This window comes from Impatiens glandulifera, chromosome 1, assembly GCF_907164915.1.
Source record: "Impatiens glandulifera chromosome 1, dImpGla2.1, whole genome shotgun sequence".
NCBI lineage: Eukaryota > Viridiplantae > Streptophyta > Magnoliopsida > Ericales > Balsaminaceae > Impatiens > Impatiens glandulifera.
In genome coordinates this window covers 132,128,979-132,147,712 of record NC_061862.1, presented here as the reverse complement: position 1 = coordinate 132,147,712, position 18,734 = coordinate 132,128,979, and the positions used below count along the sequence as shown (strand labels likewise).

The 18,734-nt window shown below is 37.8% G+C and overlaps 1 protein-coding gene across 1 annotated transcript; it reads right to left on the bottom strand.

The window, feature by feature from the left end:
* Positions 1-17,066: 17,066 nt before the first annotated feature.
* On the bottom strand, positions 17,067-18,323 carry LOC124943628. Its single transcript, XM_047484111.1, has 2 exons — positions 17,960-18,323; positions 17,067-17,914 (listed from the first exon to the last, which is right to left on the bottom strand). The coding sequence occupies exons 1-2, from the start codon at positions 18,321-18,323 to the stop codon at positions 17,067-17,069; spliced, it is 1,212 nt and encodes a 403-aa protein (XP_047340067.1).
* Positions 18,324-18,734: the final 411 nt, after the last annotated feature.

Here is an 18,734-nt window from a genome sequence, read left to right as displayed (position 1 = left end):
ATTGCTCGTTCATCGGTTTCGATTACCGGTTGAACTGTCTTCTCATTATTGGAGAATAGTTCATCCGATTCATACATTTCGATTTCACATGTTTTATCATATACATTATTTATTTGTTCAGTTTTAGATTCTATCAGAGTTGGTATGTATGCAGATATGTTTCTGAACTCAGCAACCATTTGGTTGAGTGCAGAAACCAAATCTTCTTTGGTAAACTCGTCAGAAGAGAAATCAAATACCTCTTCGTCGTTTGCCATGAAGCAGGTTACTTTTTCTTCACCGTCTTCATTATCGGAGTATGCCCACTCGCTTCCACCGTCGGATGCAATGAGTGCCTTTTGAATCTCCTTTCCTTCGTCTGCATGCTGATCATCGTTTCTCCGGTAGTCGTTTCGTTGGTTGTTATTTCCCCGGTAGTTGTTCCCTTGGTAGTTGTTTCCCTAATACCGGTTGCTTTGATAATTGTTCCCCTGATAGTTGTTTCCCTGATAGTTTCCTTCCGGTTTTCTATCGTCTCTCCTTGGTTTCTACACTCTGACCTGAAATGTCCAAAACCGTCACAGTTATAACATCTTTTGTTTGATTTATCTACATAGTTATAATTAAAATCGTTATTAGATGGTGGCTGGCTCTTCTTCATGAATTTTCCGAATTTCTGAGCTAGCATCGCCATCACATCTTCAGTAATTTGATCGGTGTTTTTGACTGGAGCCGGAACGGTTGATACTTGGGCCGCCGGTTCCACCGATGTAACCAAAGCTCTGGTTGCGGTTGATGTGGATGCTTCGTCTTCGATCCGAGACTTGATCTCGAACTCGTAGGCTTTTAGATCCTCGAACACATCATGCAACTTCATCTGCCCAAGGGTGCTCGATTCCCTCATCACCATGGTCTTGATATCCCATATGCTTGGCAGAGATCTTAAGGCCTTGATTATTACTTCTCGGTTGTCATACTTCTTTCCGAGTGTTTGAAGCTCATTGACTACACTGGTGAACCGATTGCTAAATTACTTCATGTTTTCCCCCGGTTTCATCCTGATGTTTTCATACTTCTGTGTAGCCACTAAGATTTTGTTCTCCTTAGTTCTTTCGTTTCCCTCATGGATCTGAATGATCGTTTCCCAGGCTTCCTCTGCATTTTCACACTCTGATATTTTGTTCAAAGTGTTATCATCTATAACTTTGTAGATGTGTCTCATGCAATGATTGTCCAGGTTACTTCGTCTTCGATCTTCATTCGTCCATAGGTCTGCCTCCTTGTTGATCTTGATCGGTCCCTCTTTCAGGACTCGGCTCATCTCATCATCTAATGTAATCAGATGCAGATACATCTGTTTCTTCCAACTGCTAAACGCTTCGCTGTTTAGCATTGGCGGCTTGTCGCTGTGGGTCATGCTTCCCATCTTCTTCGGTTGCTTGAGTGCTAAGAACCTTGCTCTAATACCACTTGTTAGGATCGGGGACGCCCTTGGAGGACCGAGGTGTTTCCGGTTTCTGGAAGGGTGGCCGCTTACACAACACACAATTTGGTGATAGTCCGGTTAGAGACTATAACCGTTCTCAGCACTACACAAACTGTTACATACTCTTGAACCGGGTTCAAGGGCGGAAATGTCTGTTTCAGGTTAAAGCAACTTATGCGACTTTAGATGATGTTTTAGAAGGAGTCGGTTTTATAAATCTGAGTGACCGGTTTTCGGAGTACGATTGGTATGAGGTTAGGTTAAGTAAGTAAATAATGAAAGCGAAAGAAAGAACACGAGACAAGGATTTTTATGGATGTTCGGAGCAAACTCTCCTACGTCACCCCTTCTTCTCAAGTTATGAGAAGGATCTCCACTAACTTTTATAGTTATAACAATACCTCCGGTCGAGCCCAACTTCGCTACTCGCCGGTTACACCAAACTCACTCTTTGATGTAATACAACAACTCAACACAACACAATATAGAAAGCTTCCGGTTTTAGACACACCGGTTTTGGAATATAGAAGTTTATCTCTCTAACTTAATGCTTTTCGTAATCTGTAACTTGCATTCGTAACTTGCTCACTACTGCATTTAATGAAGACGTTTCGTCCCCCTTTTATAGCTGAGAAGAGCCAACGGTCACTTTTCTTCTCTCTCCTTTGGATTGGTTGATCGTTATCACGCCGGTGCAGAGAGGTTGCTTGCACGCTTCATATTCCTCAACACCTGGCAGTCATGCAGGCAGCTCTGAGCAGAAGATGACATAGTCGGGTTTTCAGATTTGGACACGTGTTGGACATCCACCTCAGGTTGTCAACTTCGGATCAATAAAGCATCATTGCTTTCCTCGCATGCTTCCTATCGGATCTGATCTTCTTTTATTCTTTCAAGACACGTTTCTTTCGTCATGATACGTCACTCTTGAAGTTTGAATCTTCCGGTTTTGTGTCTTGTGCAGTATGATCCGACTGGTGAGCTTTTGTCTTTGCTGACCGGTTGCTTGAGAAAGTGAAAACCGGTTCCTCTGATCTTTAACTTGATCACTTGAAGCTGGTTTCTTTGAAGTATAGCAGCAACCGGTTTTGATACGCCAACCGATTCATACGGTTTTGATCTGTATCTGCATATGAAAGTTAACAACTGTTTTGTTCGTCTGGCCGGTTCTGAAAATTAACTTACTTAATTTTTCTATCAATTTCTCCCTTTTTGATTATTTAGAATAAATATTCAAAACTTGTAATGAGTGGCCGGTTTGAAAATTAACTTACTTAATTTTTCTATCAAATTTAATTATGGTTTTAGGCATAAGTTAGGTGTAATTTATAGCCTAAAATAATTAAATAAATACCAAAAAATAAAATAAATAAACATAATTTTTTTATGTTATCAAAAATATTTTTGTGTATTGATTTGATTTCAAATAACTTTTTTTATTGTAAATAAAAATTGATAATCCAGTGTGGCCGAAAATAAGGGAATCGACTACAACATGAATTATATTCATCGGATTAGCGCTGAATTTTTATCCAGCGCCCAAGAAGAAGCCACACATCCGATTGTAACCAAGCAGGCATGCGCCCAGGTCCACACAAGATCAGCTAATGGGACGCTAACCCCGTTAGCCCAAACGTCCGAACATCAGACAGAATTCCTAGCGATGGACGGAACGCCAATAATGCGTTTATTTAAACAAAACGACGTCGTTTTGTTCTCCTTCTTCGCTGAGAAATCAAGAACACCGGAGGCTCGCGCTCGACGTCGGCGACCTTTCAGAAACTCCATCTTCGCCATTACTCATCCTTATCCCTCCAAACTTCACCAACGTGCATGTCTCTCCCTCACCTTCAATTCCCCTATGATAAGAAGTCAAAACCTAACCTAACCTAGAACTAGGCTGGCGAAAACAAAATATAAACGAAGAAGAAGAGTTTCATAAGTCAAATTCAATATGAATTTAACTTCGAAACCAACCTAGCTTGAATATAAATACTCCCTAGTTCTTCTCCTTCCAATCCATCAAACATAATCCACTAATTACAGTGTGCTTGAAAATTTTCAAAGAAGCTCCGATGAATCAAGATAGCTTAGATATCAAAAGTTCCATTGAGATTTTTCTAATGCATGCATATCATACTTAGATGGGTAAAGTTGGGTAGATAAGATATCAAGGAAATGAGAGTGCAGTATAGGTATCTTATTTTGAAATTACAGAATATATATAAATACGATTTTACAAAGAAATCACCTAAGGGAGAGAGTTATGTGATATACACATTTTTTTAAGTAGTTGCATCGTCTCCTTCTGTGCTGAAACTTGTCGTAGATAATATCTCTTATTGTACAACGAATCTGCAGTGATTTAGCATATAAATATACAACATAACGAACTTATCAACCAGGTTCAAAGGAAATGATCGAGTAAAGAACTCGACTATCAATCGCTAGTTCTCTAATAATTGAAATATGAATTATCTTTTGAAATTCTAAAAAAATAGAAGATATATGATTTAGGAATAAAAGAGAAAATGTATATATTGCTGAAAATTATACACTCAAATAAATATCCATTAATTCAACTATTAACCTTGATTGCCTCTGTAATGCTCACTATATTTTTTTCATTAAAAATAGATACATTGCATAATTTTTCAGTTTTCAGTTTGATAATAATAATATTTTAAATTAATTATTAATAAATTGATAAAAAATACTCATGTACATTACAATAACAATTAACAACACAATATTTGTTTAGTGACTATTCAAGACATTTAATGTTAATTAAGTAATTAATAAATTAATTATATTTTAATTAATTAATTCAAGTATAAAAATTAATTATATTTCAACTATAAGACTTTGTTTGATTTAGTATTACAATATGTTTTTATTGATTTGAAAAACGGGCATGGCATATTTGTCAACATTATCGAAGGCAAATGTGTAATCATAATGGAATGTGCAAACGATTTTGGTCAAAAATGTTTTTAAAACAATATTTGGAAATATTATTTTTTATTATTTATTTATTTTTCGTTTATTTCTTTAGTGCAAGAACTATAATCCATTGTGTTTATGCCAAAATAAAAAGAAAAGAAATAGCTTTTATTTGATTGTGTAGGTCAGGTTATTATGTATCAAACCATATTTATTTTATTCGTTCAAAAAAAGACTCACTTGAAGTGAGTAGTCTATGTGGTTACTATGTGGTTATGATGAGCCCTCTTATAATCTAATAAGGAAAATATTTTTGGATAAAAAACCTTTGATAACACTATACCTAGTTCTAACAAAACAAACCGATCAATACCTAAAGAATCACTCCGATATAATTTTTTAGAAATTATGTGACATGGTTAATATTTATTTGATTAAATATTATAATTTTGTTTGTAGAAATAATGTGTTGAATAAATATTTTAACTGATTAAATATTATAGTTTATTATGTATAGATTATGTGAAGAATAATTTATATATGAAAAAATATTCTAATTTATTGTTGTAAGCATGAAAATTTAACATACCACAATTTATAAAATATTTTGAATTTTAAAAAAATATTTTGAATTTTTTTAATTCAAAATAATCTAAAGAGGTTAAAGTTAAATTAGGATTAATTGTTGTAACAATTAAACCCCAATTAGACAAATTAATTAAATGAAAAAATAATTTGGGATTAAAAATAATGTATTTATTTTACCCAAATTAAACCCAAAAAGGGATTGAAATAATTTAATTATGGTTTTAGACATAAGTTATGTGTAATTTATAGCCTGAGATAATTAAATAAATACCCTAAAATACCCAAAAATAAAATAAATAAACATATTTTTTTTATGTTATCAAAAATATTTTGTGTATTAATTTGATTTCAAATAACCTTTTTATTATAAACAAAAATTGATAATCCAGTGTGGCCGAAAATAAGGGAATCGACTGCAACATAATTTATATCCATCGGATTAGCGCTGAATTTTTATCCAGCGCCCAGGAAGAATCTACACATCCGATTGTAACCAAGCTGGCACGCGCCCGGGTCCACATAGGATCAACTAACAGGACGTTAACCCCGTTAGCCCAAACACCCGAACACTAGACGAAATTCCTAGCAATGGACGAAACTCCAATGACGCGTTTAATTAAACAAAACGATTTCGTTTTGTTCTCCTTCTCCGTTGAGAAATCGCGAGCGCCGGAGGCTCGCGCTCGACGTCAGCGACCTTTCAGAAACTCCATCTTCGCCATTACTCATCCTTATCCCTCCAAACTTCACCAACGTGCACGTCTCTCCCTCGCCTTCAATTCCCCTAGAATAAGAAGTCTAAACCTACCCTGGAACTAGGCTGGCGAAGACAAAACATAAACAAAGAAGAATAGTTTCAGAAGCCAAATTCAATATCAATTTAACTTCGAAACCAACCTAGCTTGAGTATAAATACTTCACAGGTCTTCTCCTTCCAATCACAGAATCCACTAATTACAGTCTGCTTAAAGATTTTCAAAGAAGCTCCGGTGAATCAAGATAGATTGGTTGATCTTACAGGTCTAGGTGTAAAAACTTATTGGTCCTGGGTTAACCTGGGGCTAAGTTTCTCGGTCGAGGTGTATAAACTTCTCAGTCAAGGTGTATAAACTTCTCGGTCTTGGGCTAGCTTTGGGCTTAATTTCTCGGTCGAGGTGTATAAACCTTTCGGTCCTATGGTTAGGACTCTCGGTCTTAAGGTTAAGGAGTCTCTGTCCCAAGGTTCGAACTCTCGATCCTAGGGTTAGGACTCTCAGTCCTAGGGTTATGGAGTCTTAGTCCCAAGATTTGAACTCTCGGTTCTAGGGTTTGGGATTCTCAGTCCCAAGGTTGGACCTCTCGGCCGTAGGTTGATATTCTCGGTCTTAGGATTTGGTCTAGACCGAGGATCCTCGGTCGGACTTCTCGATCCTAGGCTAACAAGCATTGGTCCTCAAGAACATCAAATATTCATTTTTTAAATTCGTTTTTTTAGCTTTAATCTTTGATCCAAGGGTTTGGGTAGCTTCACAAAGCTCCCAGGAATATGTTGATTATCATTTCAAGGTATGAATTCACATGGATGATGATCAATTTGTTCAAAACAATTTGTGATAAAAAAATTAAGTTTTTGATTTTAAAGTTGTTTTAAAGTGTAAAGAACTATCCAATAGCTTCCTTATACTACATATACTTGATTGATATAAAAACAAGAATACTATATGTTCATTTTGACCAATTCATGATAAAAGTTTTAAGGCCTCAAACGGATTTCGAAAAATTCAGTAGCTTTGAGCTTTAATGGCGTACTTTTGTAAAATCGTGATTTGAGAGAGGAGATTCGATTCTATAGCTTGGGAAAGACTTTGGGGGCTATTTATAGCTAATATAAGTTGGTGGAGGCATTTAATGGCCTGAATCGACCAAAATCCATTAATGACTTTTGGTTGTTCTTGACTGAAGTCGTTGGAATAGGAATGATTCATCCCTATTTTGATATCTAGAAATGATCACCATTGTAGGGTGATCATTCTAGGCTTTAAATGAGATATAATGATTAACTGTGAAGGAAGTTCCAAAAAGAGAAGATCGTCCACGGTTCTTCATCCTTATCCACACGGCGTCACGATGAAGAAGAAGGTGGCGCTCAAAACGACGTCGTTTGAGCGCATTGAAGGGTTCCATTGGCGTTCTGTCCAAGCGTCGTTGCGTTTGAGCATTCTATTAGCATCTTGGCTAACGGGGCGTTAACCGTTCCAATGTGGCCCGGGCGCGCACTGGCTACACGGCTCCTTCCTAGGTGATGGTCCAGACGTGTGCTGCAACTAATTTCTTTAGTTTCGGCCACATAGAATCACATATATATATATATATTAATTCCTTAAGGGTTTATTTGAAATTGTTTTTTTTTTCACCCTTTTGGCTTTAATTTTGAACTTTTTAAATACACAAAATACTAAAATAAATATGGTAAATATTTTACCAATTTCTTTTTTGTATATTTTTAGGCTTAAATAAATAATTGTTTTAAATGAAATGGATACAACAATTTATCCCAAATTATTTATTTTTGTCCTTTATTTTTTCTAAAAATATTTTTAGATAAATGAGTGCAACATTTATCTTAAATAATTTTATTTTTATTTTTTGGTCATTTTTCTTAATTAATTAGGCTTTAATTTTTAAAATAATTAGCCTAATTAATTGTTGCAATTGTTTTTGGTCATGAGGTTAATTATTTAGATTTTATTTATTTAAAAATAACTCAAAATAATTATTTTAATATTATAAATTGGGATGTAGATTTTTAATGCTTACAAAAGTATATAGGCCATTCATGTGAGCATGAATTCGTGTGAACGTGAATAATTCAATTTCATAATTTTGAGACATATAGAATAAAATTTATGAATCATGCAAGCCAAGTAATTGTCAAAAAGTTAAATGGGTTAGGGTCGGACTGGACGTGGGCTAGCGGGCGAGCATGGGTGCCCTCGGTCGGATGTATGCATGCATCAATCGTGGTTGGATTTTCTCGGTCGCGTGGCTAACATCCTCGATTGGATGTTAGGAAACAATTGAACGTTGGAGGAAATTTGGTTGCGTGGTTAGGAATTTTTTGTCGCAAACCAGATTACTTGAACGGAAGGCGTGCCACACGATCGCTAGCTAAGATTCTCAGTCAGTTTTGGGCAAAGTTCTCGGTTGTTTGCTATAACTTTTTTCGCAACCAAGATTTCTTAGTCGGATGACCATGCCACTCAGTCACTCTCAGTCAGGTGGCTACATTTCTTGGTTGTTCAACCTATTCTTTAGTCGGGTGTTCTTGTCCAAGAACACCAATAACAAACAATGAAAAAAAACCTTTGTACACGATAAAAACCGCTCAGCTTATCTCTTGATCTTACACTGTTTGCTTTTATGATATGAAGAAGAGTGAGGGGAATAATTTATTCTTTTATATATAGTGAAATTGAAAAATAAGACAATAAGAACTAGACTTTATAGACAATCTCATAACTAATATTCCCTTCGAATCTTAAATGAGATTGAGACTATAATGGTAGGTTGACATATGTCTCTTTTATTTTATTTTTCGATTTAAGAATAAACTTCACGACTAAAGAGTCGTCATATAATTTTTTCTCGCAAAATTAGGAAACTAGTTTAGGCGTACGAACCTCAAGATCAGAGATTCTATTTATGAGTTTAGCTAGGTTATGTGTGAGAAAGGACTTACACTATGTCCCATAACGTCATCTAAACAGATGGTCTCTACTACTACAGTTTTCAATTTTTAGAATATATTGTACGCTTTACATTTTATTCAATTTTTCTTTATTTTCCTTAGTGCTAAGGGAGATTATCCCCATTTATGTGATACTTTTGACATTTAGGACAACAATATAATGGTATGAGAGAGAATTAAAGCATACAATAATAATATACAAGGATAATATTGGAGGTTGTGTGGTTGGGAGGCTCTTGATTCTATAGGGACGTCACGTGGAATTCTTGTTGCATAGAATGAATATATATATATATATATGAGAAAATGGATGTTAATTTTAGTAGATACTCGGTTAACGTTCAATTAAAAAATTGGGGGGATAATTACCGATGAATAATTTATGATGTCTATGGACTAGTTCTTACACAATTTAAAACAGAGTTCTTTAATGAGATGAAGAATGTGGCTAGTCTTTGGGACTTACTAATTGTTTTTTAAGGAGACATGAACGAAGTGAGATTTCCGTTTGAAAGAAAAGGAGTCATTCGACATAGTAGCCTAATGTGCGAGTTCTCAGAGACAATTGAAGAGCTTGAACTTATCGATTTGCCTTTGGAAGACGGTCAATTCACTTTTAGGAGGAGTAATGGAAATGAGGGTCACGTTCATTCTCGTATCGACAAATTTCTAATTAGTGAATGAATCTATCGACGATTTTCTAATATATTTCAAAAGGTCATTCCATAGAGTTATTTAGATCACCGACCGATCTTGATAGGACGCTGAGAGATTGAAAGAACATGTCGACCATTTAGATTCGAAAATAAATGGTTGATCAAAGAGGATATTATACCGCGTGTGCAATCATGGTGGGTGAATCTGTCATCAGTTGGTTCTCTGTCGAGTAATCTCTTTTTAAATTTAAGAAATGTACTTAAGCTTCTCAAAAGTTGGTTGGTGGGAGATCGTGCTTTATTTTGTTCTAAAATAAATGACTGAAATTAAAGTCATTAACGGGAATGAGGAGATTCGTCCTTTGAGAAGGTTAGTTCTCGGATTCATATTGTTAACAAGTTACTCGATATATGTAAAGAAGAAGAAATTGGGGCACGCCAGCGAAGTAGAGCTACATGGTTAAGAGTAGGAGATAGAAACACTAAATTTTTCTATTGGATCTCTAACGCGCAAGCAAGAAATAATGTGATAAATTCTATCTCGATCAAGGGGGAAGTTTTTGATAGTGAACCTGGAATATCTACGAGTATTATCAAATTCTATAAGGGTATGTATAAGGAGCCATTTAAGGTCATACCTAACTTGAATGATATAACTTTTGATTCAATTAGTACAATACAAAAACATATGTTGGAGGCTCGATTTACGTTAGAGGAGTTTAAGGAGACCATTAAGGGGTGTGTAAGTGATATAGTGCTAGGATGCGATGAGTTTACTTTTGCTCTTTTTTAAGAAGGCGTGGCATTTCCTTAGAACTAAAATATGGAAGCAATTGATCATTTTTATCGTTTGATAAGAGTTGGAACTCTACCTTGATATGTCTCATTCGTAAAGCTCCATGAACTATTAATGTGAAGAATTTTAGGCCTATTAGTCCCGTTTTGTGATTCTATAAAATTGTCGTAAAATGTTTGGCCAACAGGTTACAAAGGGTGTTAGAGACAGACATATCTAGTAATTAGATGACGTTCATCAAAAGTCGTCAAATCTATGATGCCGTATTAATAGCCAATGAGTGCATTGACTCATCTAATTCAAGAGATAAAAAATATACTTTTCTCAAGTTAGACATCGAAAAAGTTTATGATCGTGTCAATTGAGAGTTTTTATTTGATGTAATGGACAAAATGGGAATAGGTGCGAAATGGATTGATTGGATTAGATTTTGCCTCTCAACGATTAAGTTTTCTGTCATTGTTAATATAAGTTCTCAAGAATTTTTCGAGAGCTCTAGAGGGATCAAACAGGGTGATGCACTCTCCCCTTTTTTGTTCGTCATTGTTATGAAATCTCTCACAAAAATGATGTATTTTGTAGAAAACTCAGGACTCATCCGTGGAGTGAGTTGTGGGTCATGAAGATATCCTTTCACCATATCACATTTGTTTTTTTACTGATGACACACTTTGCATAGTTCAGACTACTTATAGGAATTTTAAACACCTTCGAGATATTTTATGGTTATTTAGTGCATATTCCGGTCTTCGAGCTAATATTAATAAATTAGTATAGTGCGTCGAAGTTGCACATCATTCTTATCTGAGCCTTTGGTATGTCGAACGACATTATCAACCTTTTGCATATAATTTCTTAACCGCATCTAGTTTCCCTTCTATCTTTATTGACTGGATTATGCAGTGTGTGTCGACCCTCCACTTCATTGTGAGTGTAAACGGTATCCATGACGGGGTTTTCAAAGGGGAAAATGGGGTTAGGCAAGGGGATCCCCTTTCCTCCTACCTTTTCGTCCTTATTATGGAAGTCTTTTAGTGTATTGTAAAAATGCTCATAAACTACTTCCTTTTCATTCACCACCCCTATTGCAAGCAAGAATCTATCACTCATTTGTTTTGCAGACGATCTCTTCATCTAGGTGCATACTGACGCTGACTCCGTTAGAACTATTAAGGAGGCTCTCACTATTTTTTCTAGTGTTACAGGTCTCAGCATCAATTAGGGAAAAAGCCTTGCTTGTTATGGGGACGCCAAGGAGGAAACCAAAGCAAGCATTTTCAGGATCATGGGCATTAACGAAGGATCGCTCTCCGTCCGATACCTGGCATCCCTCTCTCCACTAAACAACTCCAGATCTCGCATTGTCGGCCTCTAATTGAAAATGTAAAGAATGTTATTATGGGATGTACTACTAAAAGACATTCTTATGAAGGTCGCATTGAACTGGTCACTATAGTCGCTATGGGTATTATCGGATACTAGGTGTAGCAGATCGTCCTCCCGAAGAAAGTCATGAAAGAAATAGATCAGTTTATGAGGAATTTCATTTAGGGGACTTAGGGGAGTGATGGGAAAAAGGTCAAAAGGACGGACACGTGCAAGACTAAAGACGAAGGCAAAGTCGACATCAAGGATAGTGTCTCCTAGAACAAAACTCTCACTTACAGGCACTTCTGGGTGTTGGAAAAGAAACAGGACTCACTCTAGGTCAGATGGGTACACTCGAGGTTCATTAGAAAAGACATCTGTATCTGGACATGCAAGATCAGAATGGAGATGGCGTGGTCCCTTAAAAATATTCTAAAGCTCAAATACAGTGCGGGCAAGATGATTAACATTCAAATTGGAAAAGGTAATGGCACTTTGTTCTGGAATGACCCTTGGTTCAAAAACAAACTCATACTTCATAGCAGTGTCTTCTCTATCACTCTTCATGCGGGAATGTCAATTGGCCATATTTCAGCAAGTTAAGAGAAGCGATTGGAACAACCTTCTGAGGACTATTCTAGAAGGTGCGAGAATTCTTGACGCACTTTCATCCTATCATCTAAATAATCATGAGGATTCCCATGTTTGGAATGTCGAGAACAATGGTAAGTTTGTCTCGGGGTCTGCTTGGGATTGTGTTCGTGATCATGGAACATTGTCCTATGGTCCCACTTAGTGTGATCTACCAAAGTGATCCACATACACTAATTCATTTTATGGCTCGCCTTCTACGAAAGACTCAATACCCGTGATCGGATCAAGAAGTACATGAGCATCACGGACCCTAATTTCCTCCTTTGCTTGGGAAATGAGGAGTCCATTGAACACCTCCTTGGGAAATGCTCTTTTGCCTCCTTTCTTTGGCGCAGATTCTCCGCATCAATGGGCCTCCTCATCTTCCCAAACGAATGGAGCGACATCAAGGACCTCGCCATCACCAAGACCAAGGGCAACAACTTTAGCTCTAATACCTTTAAGCGTTTCTTCGCCAACATTGTTTATCACATTTAGATGGAGAGGAACGCTAGAGCCTTCTCAGGAGTCCGTAACAATGCAGATACAATATGGAACAATACTATAACCGACGGGAACTCCCTCATCCGAACGTGGAGACGTATTCCCATAGGCGAGATGAATTGGTTAATTTGTCAAAATTGGAACATCGCTTACGAGAAAGTCACCCTCACCAATGATTTCATTGTACTTTATTTCTCAATTGTCATTTGTTATCTCTCTTTTTTCATTTTTGTCCTTCATTCAGTTTGTTTTTACTCCGATTTTCTATAAACTCATGTAACTTCTTTGCCCCTTTGTGACCTTTTATTTATTTGACGCTTTGTCGTCTTTCATAAAAAAAGAAATCCACCAGATATGATGCGAGTAATACTTACTACTACCAAAGAAATTCAGGAGAAGTCTTTGTGGATTCGTCGAGTGGTGGGGCACTAGATATATGAGCTCAATGGATCGGAACATGAGGATTGCTTGGAAATTCTCAATTGTGGGCCAAATATGCCTATCTCTAGTGATAAAAACACGCGTGTTTGGGCTCCATCAACTATGCATGTGTTTGATCAAATCATTATTGATCTGCGTGAAAACAATATATAATATCTCATTCACACCAAAATGTACAAATGCCTCTAGTCCACAAAGAAATGATTGGCGTAGCACTTCAAACGATGCTCCGGTTGATATTACTAATTTTAGGAGAATGTTTGTCTTACCCGAAGCATCGTTTGGAGTGCTACCTTTGTGGACTAGAGGCATTTGTACATTTTGATGTGAATGAGATCTTGTCTCTTGTTTAAAGTCATATTTTATTTAATAAAAATATGTTTCTTCAACCTATATAATTTTAAAATTATATAATTGGATAATGAGGTGACCGTCGAGGATCGAATACTTGATGAATCGGGGATAAGGATAGAAATAGATATTCTCGTCGGGGCCAAGTAGTAAAATAAAAATCGGGTTTGGGGATGGGTACTTCAATACCCAACAGGTAGGGTACCCGTTGTCATCCTTGGACATAATTCTTGAAATTCATAACTAGCATGATTTCGGTCAAATGATTGACTATCATCAACTCAATATTAATGTATTTATAACGCCTAAAAAACGTTTAACCTCTCATTTTTGTTGGCCCAGGAAGAGAATCACTCACAAAACTTTGAGAAATTTCTATAAAATCTTAAAAAAACAATTACAAGAGTTGTTATCTCTCTCTTATTTTTCTTCCTCTAATAAGAGTAACATACACTTTATTTATACTAAAATAAAAAAAAACTCTTAATTTTCTAATTTAATGAAATTTATTGAAAATATTCTATTTTCCTCATTATTGCAAATATTTTGTTTTCTTCATCATTGCAAATCTGCCGTTTTCCTCATTAATGCAGATCTTCCATTTATTTGTAAATGTTGTAACAGCCAGGAGTAATACAACATTCTCTCCCTTAGTCCTGGCGTGGTTCGAGATCACGAACACCAATCAGGTGTCGCATCATCACCAGTTTTGATGCTGGCAAAGCTTTCGTAAGTATGTCGGCCTTCTGTTCATCCGTTCGAACAAATTCTACTTTGATTTGACTTCCTTCAACACACTCTCGAATGAAATGATATTTCGTGTCGATGTGTTTGCTACGACCATGAAAAACTGAGTTTTTCATGAGTGCAAGTGCAGACTTGTTGTCAACGTAGAGCTTCACTGCCTTAGGTTTCGAACCACTTAGTTCAAACAACAATGATTTCAACCAAAGTGCTTGACACGTTTCCGCTGCTGCAGCCATGAACTCTGCTTCACATGAGGATAATGCCACTGTTTTCTGTTTCTGGGAGTTCCACGAAACAAGACTATCGTTAATGTAGAACTCCATGCCCCCCGTACTTTTCTGGTCATCTAGGTCACCTGCGAGATCACTATCAGAGTAACCCACTATTTCCTCGTCACCGCCTCCTTTTCGAAACACTAGACCTAAGTGTATAGTGCCTTGAAGGTATCGAAGCACCTGCTTCACTGCCTTGTGATGTATCTCAGTTGGCCTCTCCATGAATCTACTGACAACACCAACAGCAAAAGAAAGATCTGGTCTTGTATGAAGGAGATATCACAGACAACCAATGACTCTTCGATATTCAGTTGCATCAATCGATTGTCCTTCGGGATCCTTATAGAGTTGAGCCCTATGCTCCATTGGTGCCTTTGTTGAGTTACAATCAAGCATTCCAAATTGGTTCAGCACCTTTTTGGCATATGTTGTCTGCTTGATCGATACACCTCCTTCGAACTGATCTACCTCGATTCCAAGGTAGTATGAAAGCAATCCGAGATCACTCATCTTGAACTCCCCTATTATCTGCTTTTTGAAAAGTTTGACACCCTTTGGATCTCCACCTGTTAAAATAAGATCATCCACGTAAATACCAACAATAATTCGGGTATTACCGTTGCCTCTTGTGTACACCGCTTGCTCCTGTGTACACTTTTCGAAGCCCATTTTCTTCAAACTTTTGTCCAACTTTAGATTCCACGTACGAGGAGCTTGCCTTAGGCCATACAATGCCTTTTTAATTTAAGCACCATATTCTCCTTCCCTGTTGCCTTGAATTCTTCCGGTTGAGTTACGTACACTTCCTCTTCCAGTTCTCCATTGAGAAAAGCTGACTTTACATCGAGATGATAAATTTTCCAACCACAATTGGCTGCCAAGGCAAGAATGACTCGAATTGTGTCCATTCGAGCAACTGGAGCGAAGGTTTCTTCGAAGTCAATGCCTTGTCGTTGCACATATCCCTTTGCAACTAAACGAGTTTTGTGTTGGATCACCTCACTATCTGAGTTTTTCTTGAGCTTAAATACCCATTTGAGTCCAATTACCTTGTGTCCGACTGGCAATGGGACGAGAGACAACGTATCATTCTTCTCGATGGCTTCAATTTCTTTAGTCATTGCTTCTTCCCATTGTGGTTGTCCAACCGCTTCATTGTAGCAAGAAGGTTCCTCCGTCTGTGCTAACATCAAGTCTTCAAAATTAAGTGTCACTCGAGGTGTTTCTTCCAAGATATCGGTCATGTTCTTGTATCGAACAGGTCCTTCATCACTCCCAATGTGTCCACCTGACCATGGAGTGGGTAAACCATCGCCTTGGTCTGTTTGTTCAGTCACTTGCTAGAGCTGTGGAGGATTCGAGACAGCCTCTTGGAACATTTCTGAAGTATACTGTCCTCTTGTCGATCCACTCTCAAATGGGATCATTCGAATTCCAACATGCTCGTGATTAACCTCTTTGTAAACTTTGAAGGGTTGACCACTCTTTTCATTTTGCCAATCCCATGCCGCACTTTCTTCGAACACAACGTCACGACTCACATGGATCTTGTCATTTTGTGGTTCGAGCAACCTGTGTGCCTTACTTCCTTCTTCGACACCTAAATAGACAAATGACTGACTTTTGTCGTTTAACTTTTTTAGATGGGGAGTGGTCACCTTGGCATGCGCAGTACACCCAAAAACACGAAGGTGCGCTAGGTGTGACTTCATTCCAGTCCACATCTCAAATGGAGTTTTGTCTCGAACAGCTTTGGTTGGAACCCGGTTGAGAAGATAGACTGCATGACGAACTGCCTCCCCTTAATATTTGCTCAGGACTGCCATGCTTTTGAGCAACGACCTAGCCATGGCCATCACTGTTCGATTACGCCTCTCCACCACACCATTTTGTTGAGGAGAGTATGGTGTTGTGAATTGTCGCTCTATCCCTGCTTCTTCACACATCTCTCTAAATTCCCTCGAGAAGAATTCACCTCCTCTATCTGAACGAAGGACTTTGATTCGAAGTCCGGTCACATTCTCGACCAATTGCTTCGTCTTCTTAAACGAAGAGCATGCTTCGTCCTTTGTTTTCAACATATGGAGCCACGTCCACCTGGAATTAACATCAACAATCAGCATGAAGTATCGATTTCCTCCTGGGGTTGATGGCGTGATTGGCCCACATAAGTCAATGTGCAACAATTCGAGTGGCTTTTTCGCTCGAAACTTGGCTTCTAACGCAAACGGCTGTCTCGTTTGTTTTGTAACTAGGCATGTTCGACAAAGTTGTTTTGGAGGAGAAATTTTTGGAACACCAGCATCCATTCCCTTATTTATGAGGGACTTTAGTGCTTGGAAGTTAACATGACCGAGACGAGCGTGCCATAACCATGCTGGATCTTCAAGATTAGCTAAAAGACAAACCGTTTTTGCTAATTTCAAGCAAATTTGATATAGTCGATTATGCGTTCGTCTCACTTTCATGATAAGGCATGAAGGGTTCTTAGCAAAGACTTCAATCTCTTCTCCATCCATCACCACCCTGTGACCTGTCTCGGTAAGTTACCCGAGACTCGCTAGATTACTTTTTAAAGAATGAATGAAAAAAATCCCTCGAGAAGCCACTGGTCGCCATTTTTGCATTCGAACATGATAGAATCTTTACCACAAATTTGTACCGTGGAACCATCTCCGAACTTCACCTTTCCAGTGACTGCCTCGTCTAGTTCAAAGAACTTCTCTTTATTGCCAGTCATGTGATTGCTAGCGCCATTGTCCAAGAACCAAGCATCTCTTGATGTCTCATCGTTCTTAGCTTCTAGAATTTCTGGAGTCAGCTTCATTTCATTCAGCATGACAACATTGATTGGAGGAATCTCCTCCGAGATTGCCATAAGTAATGCTGGTTCGACGTTGTCTGCGTGGGTAAGGTGTGATTCCTCGTTCTTCTTTGCTCGACATTGTGTTGAGTAATGTCCCATCTCGTTGTAATTAAAACAACGAATGTGACTCTTGTCTCGAGGAGCTCCTCGACCACCTAAACTACCTTCTTTGTCTTTCCGAGATGGTGCTCCTCGGCCTCCTCTCCCTTGGCCTCTACCTCGGGTTCTACTTCCTTGACCACGGGTCCCACTATCTGTGGAATCCTTTTTCCACGGGTTCAATGAGTCTTCCTCGTCCTTTTTAAACTGTGCCTTCCACTCCTCCTGAGTGAGTAGCACTTGTCCTTCGTTTCCTCCAAAGTTTGTGTTTTTCTTGCGCGTACGCTCCTCGAAGACCTTCAGCCTTCCAACAGCTTCCTCAAATGTTAACGTCTCGAGGTTGTAAAATTGCTCGATGCCGGCTACCACACTAATAAACCTTTCTGGCACGGTGTCGAAGAGCTTCTTTACTATCGCAATATCATTTAGTGTTTCTCCAAGGCTTGAGTACCTGACTGATATGGATGTGAGTCAACCAGCATATTGATCGAGCGACTCACTGTCGTTCATATGCATCCTATCAAACTCACTCTTCAATGTCTGCAATCGTGCATTCTTCACTCGGTCTGCGCCGACGAACCTCGTCTTGAGACAATCCCACACTTCCTTCGCCGTCTTCTTATTTGCCACCTGCATTAGAAGATCCTCCGTAAGTGCTTGCAGAAGATGTGACATCGCCTTCTTATCAAGTCGGACTTCAATCTTTGTGCCTTCTACTGACTCGACTGCCTCCCATACTCCTTGGTCCTCCATCATAGCCTGTACACGTATCACCCAACTGATGTAGTTCGTGTGTGTTAGCTGCGGATAGTGGAATATGCCATTGTTTTGCTGCGCCCCTGATGATCCTGCACCCTTCGACATTTGATCCCACCGGATGATTTTGGGCATTCACCTGATGCTCTGATACCAAATGTTGGCCCAGGAAGAGAATCACTCACAAAACTTTGAGAAATTTCTATAAAATCTTAAAAAAACAATTACAAGAGTTGTTATCTCTCTCTTATTTTTCTTTCTCTAATAAAAGTAACATACACTTTATTTATACTAAAATAAAAAAAAAAAACTCTTAATTTTCTAATTTAATGAAATTTATTGAAAATATTCTATTTTCCTCATTATTGCAAATATTTTGTTTTCTTCATCATTGCATATCTGATGTTTTCCTCATTAATGTAGATTTTCCATTTATTTGTAAATGTTGTAACAGACAGGAGTAATACAACAATTTTGCGTACATTTCTCTCGAATTTCGTAAAATTGATAAACGAATAT